At 53.0% G+C, this 10,253-nt stretch overlaps 1 protein-coding gene across 1 annotated transcript in view; it reads right to left on the bottom strand.

Moving 5' to 3' along the window:
- Positions 1 to 315: 315 nt before the first annotated feature.
- lrrc75ba (leucine rich repeat containing 75Ba) overlaps positions 316 to 10,253 on the bottom strand; it is a 22,293-nt gene continuing 12,355 nt past the window's right edge. The window contains exons 4-5 of the mRNA XM_035535999.1: positions 2,433 to 2,778; positions 316 to 1,344 (exon numbers count right to left, since the gene is read on the bottom strand). Coding sequence (XP_035391892.1) covers positions 1,111 to 1,344; positions 2,433 to 2,778 — 580 coding nt within the window. The 3' untranslated portion in view covers positions 316 to 1,110. The remainder of the gene's footprint in view (positions 1,345 to 2,432; positions 2,779 to 10,253) is intronic.

Genomic DNA, 10,253 nt, shown 5'->3' with positions numbered 1-10,253 from the left:
ATCTTACTTTGAAATTGCAGAACGGCTGGTTTTCTATTACTGTGTGTGAGTGTGTGTTAAACTTTGGAGTGTGAGTGTGTGTTAATCATTGGAGTGTGTTTGTGTGTGTTAATCTTTGGAGAGTCTACAATCACAACAGCACTGTGTGTCTGTGTGTTGGTATTGTGTTTTATGTGTCTGTGTGCTGTAGTTGTGTTTTGTGTGTGTGTTTTTATGTGTCTGTGTGCTGTAGTTGTGTTTTATGAGTCTGTGTTTTAAGTGTCTGTGTTTTATGTGTCTGGATGCTGTAGTTGTGTTTTATGAGTCTGTGTTTTATGTGTCTGTGTTTTATGTGTCTGGGTGCTGTAGTTGTGTTTTATGCATCTGTCTGATTTCTGTATTATTATTTGTATGAGTAGTGTTTCCATGTTCAGATACATGCTGAGTGATTAACGGACATTCACACGTGAACCTTTTGGAAAGGGGGAGAACAAACAACTCCAACTAGAAGTTTTACATAAGACAAAGCGGTTTTTTGTGAGAACCACGTGAGACGATGTGTTTATTGTGAAAGCCATGTGAGACGATGTTTTTTTTGTGAGAGCTGCATGAGACAATGGGTTTTTTGTGAGAGCTGTGTGAGATGATGCGTTTTTAGCAGAGCACACAGTGCCACTCAGCTGTGGTGGTGACGTCCCACATCACGCGGCCCCCTCAGCTAAACACCACCACCTTCTCTGCTAGCCACACGTGTAACAGCTTTCACAAACTCTGCTTTGTTTTTGATTGGACTTCACTTTTTCTGTTTTTTCATTCCTGTGTCTTTGCGAGGGTGGCTGGGCGTCCTTAGGTGTCTTCCAGTGACCCCTCAGTCTGTGCAGGGCTGCATGGTCTGAGCAGTGGGTAGGGGCGGGGCTTGGCACTTGTCAGTCACAGTGTGCTCCGCCCTGCAGCTGGGCTAGGCAGACGCCACCTGTGGGAAGGTGATATGAAGCCACCGAGGTGAACAGCAGTGAACAGTGAGAGTGTGAACAGGAGCAGCTGGAAGAAGACACCTGTCTCTCTGTGTCTCTCCGCCTCCACGTCTCTGTGTGTCTCCCAGTGGGACCAGCGCTGCAGCCAGGGCCCTGTTCACCTCGCGCAGTAGTGTAGCGTCACACTCCCACGGCCCTTTTGATCCCCGAGGCCCCACTGCTCCAACTCCAGCTCATCCTCTTCGTCGTCCTCCTCCTCTTCCTCGTAGCGGCTGGGCTCGTCGATGGAGCTCTCCATGTGGTAGCAGTAGGGCTGGCCTTCGGTGTATTCGTAGATGGTGGGCAGACTGCTCTTCAGACTGCAGCGTCTCCTCAGTGCCACCAGGAGGGGCTGTAGAGAGCACAGCGCAGAAACCATGAACAGGGATATAAAACACTGAGCTTATCTGAGGAAGGAAATATTGGATCTTAGAATAATTCAGGACATGTATACAAAAATATATATAAATATATAAAAAAGTTATAATACATTTGTACATTGTAAAACATTGTAGAAATGGGTGTGCGTGTTTGGATGTGTGTGTGTGTGTGTGTGTGTGTGTGTGTGTTTGCGTGTGTGTGCGTGTATTTGCGTGTGTGTGTGTGTATGTGTGTGTTTGCGTGTGTGTTTGTGTGTGCGTGTGTGTGTGTATTTGTGTTTGCGTGTGTGTATGTGTGTGTTTGCGTGTGTGTATGTGTGTTTGTGTGTTAGCGTGTATGTGTGTTTGCGTGTGTGTTTGCATGCATGTGTGTATGTGTGTCTGTGTGTGTGTGTGTGTGTGTGTGTGTGTGTGTTTGTATGTGTGTGTGTGTGTGTGTGTGTGTGAGCTCTGGCCCTCTGCATGTATCAATCCAGGTTTAAGTTCAGGGTTTTGCTGTCAATCTGGCTATATGCTCACATTCAACTACAGTTTTCCTCTTTAGACACACTAATGAACTGTTCTGTGATCAGTTTTGCAAAAAGCAACACATTAACACTGTGGTTCATGAACAAAGGTGGATATTATTATCTCTGGATTACTCCTTTCTTAATAAAGGAATGCAACTCCACTCTGGATCAAAGCCTGCTACATGTACTCTCATGGCGATTTTACAGTCCACTTTATCTCATTCTGAACTTGCTAATTATCCGTATCAAATCCATATCAAGTCTTCTTATCGAAATACATGTAAATAATATGAGGAATTTTTGATACCTAGTTTTGGAGAATATGTCCAAGGATTACCCATGACCAACCACTGCATTCAATTAAATATAAATGAAATATAAACGTATAATATAAATCAAATATAATGAAATTGTGATGAATCCCAGTAAACATTCTCCTCTTAGATTATGGTGATGTTGGTTAGTGCTGATCCCAGATTACCCAGGGATCTCTTACTATTCACGAGGCTGTTGTGATCGTTAAGAGGTGGGGAATATTTCTGTCATAACACCTGAGGCATGGTGAAGATGTCCACATTGTTGCCCAGGTCGGTCCAGGCCAGACAAGGGAAGTTCCTGGGGCATTTCAGAGCTTCTGTGAGGTCCTTCACTGTGGAGCTGGTCAGGAGGTTGCCGTTGAGCGCCAGCGTGGTGAGCTTTGGCAGAGCAGCCAGGAGAGGAAGTAGCCTGCGCAGACCTTCATCACGCAGCTCAGTGAAGCTGAGATCCACTGATATCACAGAGCCACCACTGGTCTGGAGGTAGTATGCCACGTGCCGGATGTCCCGTGTTGACAGGGGGACGCCCGAGAGATCCAGAGAGTCACTGCACAGCTTCTTCTGAAGGGTTGTTTTAACACTGGTTAGGGAGAAAGGGAAAGGACACTGCATCAGTAACCCCCCCAGCGTCAGTAACCCCCCCAGAGTCAGTAACCCACCCAGCGTCAGTAACCCACCCAGCGTCAGTAACCCACCCAGCGTCAGTAACCCACCCAGCGTCAGTAACCCACCCAGCGTCAGTAACGCCCCCAGAGTCAGTAACCCACCCAGCGTCAGTAACCCCCCCAGAGTCAGTAACCCACCCAGCGTCAGTAACCCCCCCAGCGTCAGTAACCCACCCAGCGTCAGTAACCCCCCCAGAGTCAGTAACCCACCCAGCGTCAGTAACCCACCCAGCGTCAGTAACCCCCCCAGCGTCAGTAACCCCCCCAGAGTCAGTAACCCACCCAGCGTCAGTAACCCCCCCAGAGTCAGTAACGCCCCCAGAGTCAGTAACCCACCCAGCGTCAGTAACGCCCCCAGAGTCAGTAACCCACCCAGCGTCAGTAACGCCCCCAGAGTCAGTAACCCACCCAGCGTCAGTAACCCACCCAGAGTCAGTAACCCATCCAGCGTCAGTAACGCCCCCAGAGTCAGTAACCCACCCAGCGTCAGTAACGCCCCCAGAGTCAGTAACCCACCCAGCGTCAGTAACCCACCCAGAGTCAGTAACCCACCCAGCGTCAGTAACGCCCCCAGAGTCAGTAACCCACCCAGCGTCAGTAACCCACCCAGAGTCAGTAACCCACCCAGCGTCAGTAACGCCCCCAGAGTCAGTAACCCACCCAGCGTCAGTAACGCCCCCAGAGTCAGTAACCCACCCAGCGTCAGTAACCCCCCCCAGAGTCAGTAACCCACCCAGTGTCAGTAATCCCCCCAGAGTCAGTAACCCACCCAGCATCAGTAACCCACCCAGTGTCAGTAATCCCCCCCAGAGTCAGTAACCCACCCAGCGTCAGTAACGCCCCCAGAGTCAGTAACCCACCCAGTGTCAGTAATCCCCCCCAGAGTCAGTAACCCACCCAGCGTCAGTAATCCCCCCCAGAGTTAGTAACCCACCCAGCGTCAGTAACCCCCCCCAGAGTCAGTAACCCACCCAGTGTCAGTAATCCCCCCAGAGTTAGTAACCCACCCAGCGTCAGTAACCCCCCCCAGAGTCAGTAACCCACCCAGTGTCAGTAACCCCCCCAGAGTCAGTAACCCACCCAGCATCAGTAACCCACCCAGTGTCAGTAATCCCCCCCAGAGTCAGTAACCCACCCAGCGTCAGTAACGCCCCCAGAGTCAGTAACCCACCCAGTGTCAGTAATCCCCCCCAGAGTTAGTAACCCACCCAGCGTCAGTAACCCCCCCCAGAGTCAGTAACCCACCCAGTGTCAGTAATCCCCCCAGAGTCAGTAACCCACCCAGCATCAGTAACCCACCCAGTGTCAGTAATCCCCCCAGAGTCAGTAACCCACCCAGCGTCAGTAACGCCCCCAGAGTCAGTAACCCACCCAGTGTCAGTAATCCCCCCCAGAGTCAGTAACCCACCCAGCGTCAGTAATCCCCCCCAGAGTTAGTAACCCACCCAGCGTCAGTAATCCCCCCCAGAGTCAGTAACCCACCCAGTGTCAGTAATCCCCCCAGAGTTAGTAACCCACCCAGCGTCAGTAACCCCCCCCAGAGTCAGTAACCCACCCAGTGTCAGTAATCCCCCCAGAGTCAGTAACCCACCCAGCATCAGTAACCCACCCAGTGTCAGTAATCCCCCCCAGAGTCAGTAACCCACCCAGCGTCAGTAACGCCCCCAGAGTCAGTAACCCACCCAGTGTCAGTAATCCCCCCCAGAGTTAGTAACCCACCCAGCGTCAGTAACCCCCCCCAGAGTCAGTAACCCACCCAGTGTCAGTAATCCCCCCAGAGTCAGTAACCCACCCAGCATCAGTAACCCACCCAGTGTCAGTAATCCCCCCCAGAGTCAGTAACCCACCCAGCGTCAGTAACGCCCCCAGAGTCAGTAACCCACCCAGTGTCAGTAATCCCTCCCAGAGTCAGTAACCCACCCAGCGTCAGTAACGCCCCCAGAGTCAGTAACCCACCCAGTGTCAGTAATCCTCCCAGAGTCAGTAACCCACCCAGCATCAGTAACCCCCCCAGAGTCAGTAACCCACCCAGCATCAGTAACCCTCCCAGAGTCAGTAACCCACCCAGTGTCAGTAACCCCCCCAGAGTCAGTAACCCACCCAGCATCAGTAACCCCCCCAGAGTCAGTAACCCACCCAGCGTCATTAACCCCCCCAGAGTCAGTAACCCACCCAGCGTCAGTAACGCCCCCAGAGTCAGTAACCCCCCCCAGAGTCAGTAACCCCCCCAGCGTCAGTAACGCCCCCAGAGTCAGTAACCCACCCAGCGTCAGTAACGCCCCCAGAGTTAGTAACCCACCCAGCGTCAGTAACCCCCCCCAGAGTCAGTAACCCACCCAGTGTCAGTAATCCCCCCAGAGTCAGTAACCCACCCAGCATCAGTAACCCACCCAGTGTCAGTAATCCCCCCCAGAGTCAGTAACCCACCCAGCGTCAGTAACGCCCCCAGAGTCAGTAACCCACCCAGTGTCAGTAATCCTCCCAGAGTCAGTAACCCACCCAGCATCAGTAACCCCCCCAGAGTCAGTAACCCACCCAGCGTCAGTAACCCCCCCAGAGTCAGTAACCCACCCAGCGTCATTAACCCCCCCAGAGTCAGTAACCCACCCAGCGTCAGTAACGCCCCCAGAGTCAGTAACCCCCCCAAAATCAGTAACCCACCCAGCGTCAGTAACCCCCCCAGAGTCAGTAACCCACCCAGCGTCAGTAACCCCCCCAGAGTCAGTAACCCATCCAGCGTCAGTAACCCACCCAGCGTCAGTAACCCCCCCAGAGTCAGTAACCCACCCAGCGTCAGTAACCCCCCCTCCAGCGTCAGTAACCCCCCCAGAGTCAGTAACCCACCCAGCGTCACTAACCCCCCCAGAGTCAGTAACCCCCCCCTCCAGCGTCAGTAACCCCCCCAGAGTCAGTAACCCACCCAGTGTCAGTAATCCCCCCCAGAGTCAGTAACCCACCCAGCGTCAGTAATCCCCCCCAGAGTTAGTAACCCACCCAGCGTCAGTAACCCCCCCCAGAGTCAGTAACCCACCCAGTGTCAGTAATCCCCCCAGAGTTAGTAACCCACCCAGCGTCAGTAACCCCCCCCAGAGTCAGTAACCCACCCAGTGTCAGTAATCCCCCAGAGTCAGTAACCCACCCAGCATCAGTAACCCACCCAGTGTCAGTAATCCCCCCCAGAGTCAGTAACCCACCCAGCGTCAGTAACGCCCCCAGAGTCAGTAACCCACCCAGTGTCAGTAATCCCCCCCAGAGTTAGTAACCCACCCAGCGTCAGTAACCCCCCCCAGAGTCAGTAACCCACCCAGTGTCAGTAATCCCCCCAGAGTCAGTAACCCACCCAGCATCAGTAACCCACCCAGTGTCAGTAATCCCCCCCAGAGTCAGTAACCCACCCAGCGTCAGTAACGCCCCCAGAGTCAGTAACCCACCCAGTGTCAGTAATCCCTCCCAGAGTCAGTAACCCACCCAGCGTCAGTAACGCCCCCAGAGTCAGTAACCCACCCAGTGTCAGTAATCCTCCCAGAGTCAGTAACCCACCCAGCATCAGTAACCCCCCCAGAGTCAGTAACCCACCCAGCATCAGTAACCCTCCCAGAGTCAGTAACCCACCCAGTGTCAGTAACCCCCCCAGAGTCAGTAACCCACCCAGCATCAGTAACCCCCCCAGAGTCAGTAACCCACCCAGCGTCATTAACCCCCCCAGAGTCAGTAACCCACCCAGCGTCAGTAACGCCCCCAGAGTCAGTAACCCCCCCCAGAGTCAGTAACCCACCCAGCGTCAGTAACGCCCCCAGAGTCAGTAACCCACCCAGCGTCAGTAACGCCCCCAGAGTTAGTAACCCACCCAGCGTCAGTAACCCCCCCCCAGAGTCAGTAACCCACCCAGTGTCAGTAATCCCCCCAGAGTCAGTAACCCACCCAGCATCAGTAACCCACCCAGTGTCAGTAATCCCCCCCAGAGTCAGTAACCCACCCAGCGTCAGTAACGCCCCCAGAGTCAGTAACCCACCCAGTGTCAGTAATCCTCCCAGAGTCAGTAACCCACCCAGCATCAGTAACCCCCCCAGAGTCAGTAACCCACCCAGCATCAGTAACCCCCCCAGAGTCAGTAACCCACCCAGCGTCAGTAACCCCCCCAGAGTCAGTAACCCACCCAGCGTCAGTAACGCCCCCAGAGTCAGTAACCCCCCCAAAATCAGTAACCCACCCAGCGTCAGTAACCCCCCCAGAGTCAGTAACCCACCCAGCGTCAGTAACCCCCCCAGAGTCAGTAACCCATCCAGCGTCAGTAACCCACCCAGCGTCAGTAACCCCCCCAGAGTCAGTAACCCACCCAGCGTCAGTAACCCCCCCTCCAGCGTCAGTAACCCCCCCAGAGTCAGTAACCCACCCAGCGTCACTAACCCCCCCAGAGTCAGTAACCCCCCCAGAGTCAGTAACCCACCCAGCGTCAGTAACGCCCCCAGAGTCAGTAACCCACCCAGTGTCAGTAATCCTCCCAGAGTCAGTAACCCACCCAGCATCAGTAACCCCCCCAGAGTCAGTAACCCACCCAGCATCAGTAACCCCCCCAGAGTCAGTAACCCACCCAGCGTCATTAACCCCCCCAGAGTCAGTAACCCACCCAGCGTCAGTAACGCCCCCAGAGTCAGTAACCCCCCCAAAATCAGTAACCCACCCAGCGTCAGTAACCCCCCCAGAGTCAGTAACCCACCCAGCGTCAGTAACCCACCCAGTGTCAGTAACCCATCCAGCGTCAGTAACCCACCCAGCGTCAGTAACCCCCCCAGAGTCAGTAACCCACCCAGCGTCAGTAACCCCCCCTCCAGCGTCAGTAACCCCCCCAGAGTCAGTAACCCACCCAGCGTCACTAACCCCCCCAGAGTCAGTAACCCCCCCAGAGTCAGTAACCCACCCAGCGTCAGTAACCCCCCCCTCCAGCGTCAGTAACCCCCCCAGAGTCAGTAACGCACCCAGCGTCAGTAACCCCCCCAGAGTCAGTAACCCCCCCCCCCCCCCCCCCCCCGCAGTGTCAGTAACCCACCCAGCATTAGTTAATTGTGGCTTGGCGATGGGATGCTATTGTCAGTGTGTGTGTGTGTGTGTGTTTGTGTGTGTGCGTGTATGAATGTCAAGTCAAAGTTATTTATATGCCGCTTTTTACAACAGACACTGCCACAAAGCAGCTTTACAAATGTCCGAGTCCCAACCCCCAGTGAGCAAACCAGGGGTGACAGTGATGAGGAAAAACTCCCTGGAGCATGAGGAAGAAACCTTGAGAGGAACCAAGACTCAGAGGGGGGCCAATCCTCTTCTGGGTGACAACACACACCACAATAATAACAATATAGACAATAAGGAACAGAATGTGTGTGTGTGTGTGTGTGTGTGTGTGTGTGTGTGTGTGTGTGTGTGTGTGTGTGTGTGCGTGCGTGTGTGCGTGTGTGTGTGTGTGAGTGTGTGTGTGTGTGTGTGTGTGTGTGTGTGTGTGTGAGTGCGGGTGTGTGTGCGTAAGGATGTTCTCACACACAGACGTAACCCAGGTCAATCATCTAGGCACCACTTCCCCTACAGCCTGTGACTCCCTGCCTGGAGGACATCCTGACCTCAGGTACTGATGAACCACAGTGTCCAGACTACTGAGGAACCCTTTTGTCAGTGGTACAGTGAAGGGTGAGGAGTCAGTGCTGTGCTGGACTGTGCTGGACTGTCCTGGACAGTAGAAGGAGAGAACTCTGGCTCTCAGCTCTCTGTCATTTCTTCATGTAAATGGAGCAGGTTTTGAAAATACTTTGGCATCAATGTCACAAACTCTGTCAGGAGCCTTTATGGGAAAATAAGGGGACTGTGGCCTTTCAGATCTGTTAAAACAAACAAATGCTTATTGATGCTTAGCTGTTGAAAGTTAAAGTTTTGGTTAAGCTGTTCTGACTGATTTACACATGCTAAAAGAAGACACAGACACAAATAAGTGACTGGTAAAAGAACGTAGAAGCTACGTCTGAAATATCTTCACACCTAGACAGAATGGCACACCAGCAGGGACTCCATGCAGGAAGCAAAGTTCCCAGTGAACACAATGTCTTCACATCTCCTCCTGTACTGCGCAACCAGAGAAGTGTTTTTCGCACGCTTTGTCATGCCAGCAGGATTGTGGCTTTGCTTATGGATACGGATACAGATACGTCCCAGGAGCAGTGAACCCACACAAGCATGTAACTGAACTGGGACCTGCTCTAAGTCTGGAGATATAACTGTTCTGCCAATCAGGCCGCTGGGATCTCAGTCATGATCACATCTACTGCGACACCAGTGTGTCCTCTTCCTCCCAGCTATAGGAGACATGGCTGGGTAAATGGGTCCCTGCTGTAATGCTGAGGTTATGGTAAAATGGAGGACCGTGTCTCTGTATCTACACATTAGAGGTCTGGACCATCTTAATACTACTTTTGGCAAACAAGTGTTAATACATTAATATAATACATTAATACTCCACCTCACTGCAAATAAATACTCCACCTTACTGCAGATAAATACCTTACTGCAGATAAATACTCCACACACCCAAACACACACACACGAAGCTGCTGTAATGCAGCTAACAGGTTTAACGTAGGTTATACCCCCCCATGTCTCTTCTCTCTGCATTCGGGTATCAGTCTGAGTTACACTCACTCTCAGCTCCTCTCATGTTTCCTGGCAACCATTGTCTCTGTGTGTCATCCAGACTCCAGAGTCCAGACGTCTCCACAGAGCACTCTCCCAAAACATCACACTCTCCACAGAGCACACTCTCTTTAGAGAGCACTCCCTCCCAACAGAGCACTCTCCACAGAGCACACACTCCACAGAAACTCTCCACAGAGCACACTCTCCACAGAGCACTCTGCACAGAGCATACACTCCACAGAGCACACTCCACAGAGCACTCTCCACAGAGCACTCTCCACAGAGCACACACTCCACAGAGCACTCTCCACAGAGCACACATTCCACAGAGCACTCTCCACAGAGCACTCTCCACAGAGCACACTCCACAGAGCACTCTCCACAGAGCACTCTCCGCAGAGCACACTCCACAGAGCACTCTCCACAGAGCACACTCCACAGAGCACACTCTCCACAGAGCACACTCCCTATGATGATGTCGTGGGGGGGTGTGAAGACTGACATTTGTGAAGACTCCCGTGTGCACCGACTGTGAAGTATGCGTTCAGATTCACACCTTAAGGAACAGTGGTTCTGTCTGCCAGTGTAACATCAACATCAACTTCACCCTTCCCAACACCCAGTGTTCAGTACCCTCATCAACACCCAGTGTTCAGTACATTTATCAAATCTGCCACAATCCTCCCCAGCCCCACACTGCTGCCCTCCACCTGGTCAC

The sequence above is a fragment of the Electrophorus electricus genome, chromosome 18 (genome assembly GCF_013358815.1).
Source record: "Electrophorus electricus isolate fEleEle1 chromosome 18, fEleEle1.pri, whole genome shotgun sequence".
Classification (NCBI taxonomy): Eukaryota; Metazoa; Chordata; class Actinopteri; order Gymnotiformes; family Gymnotidae; genus Electrophorus; species Electrophorus electricus.
The sequence above is the reverse complement of the archived record's forward strand: the minus strand, read 5'-3'. Positions and strand labels throughout refer to the sequence as shown.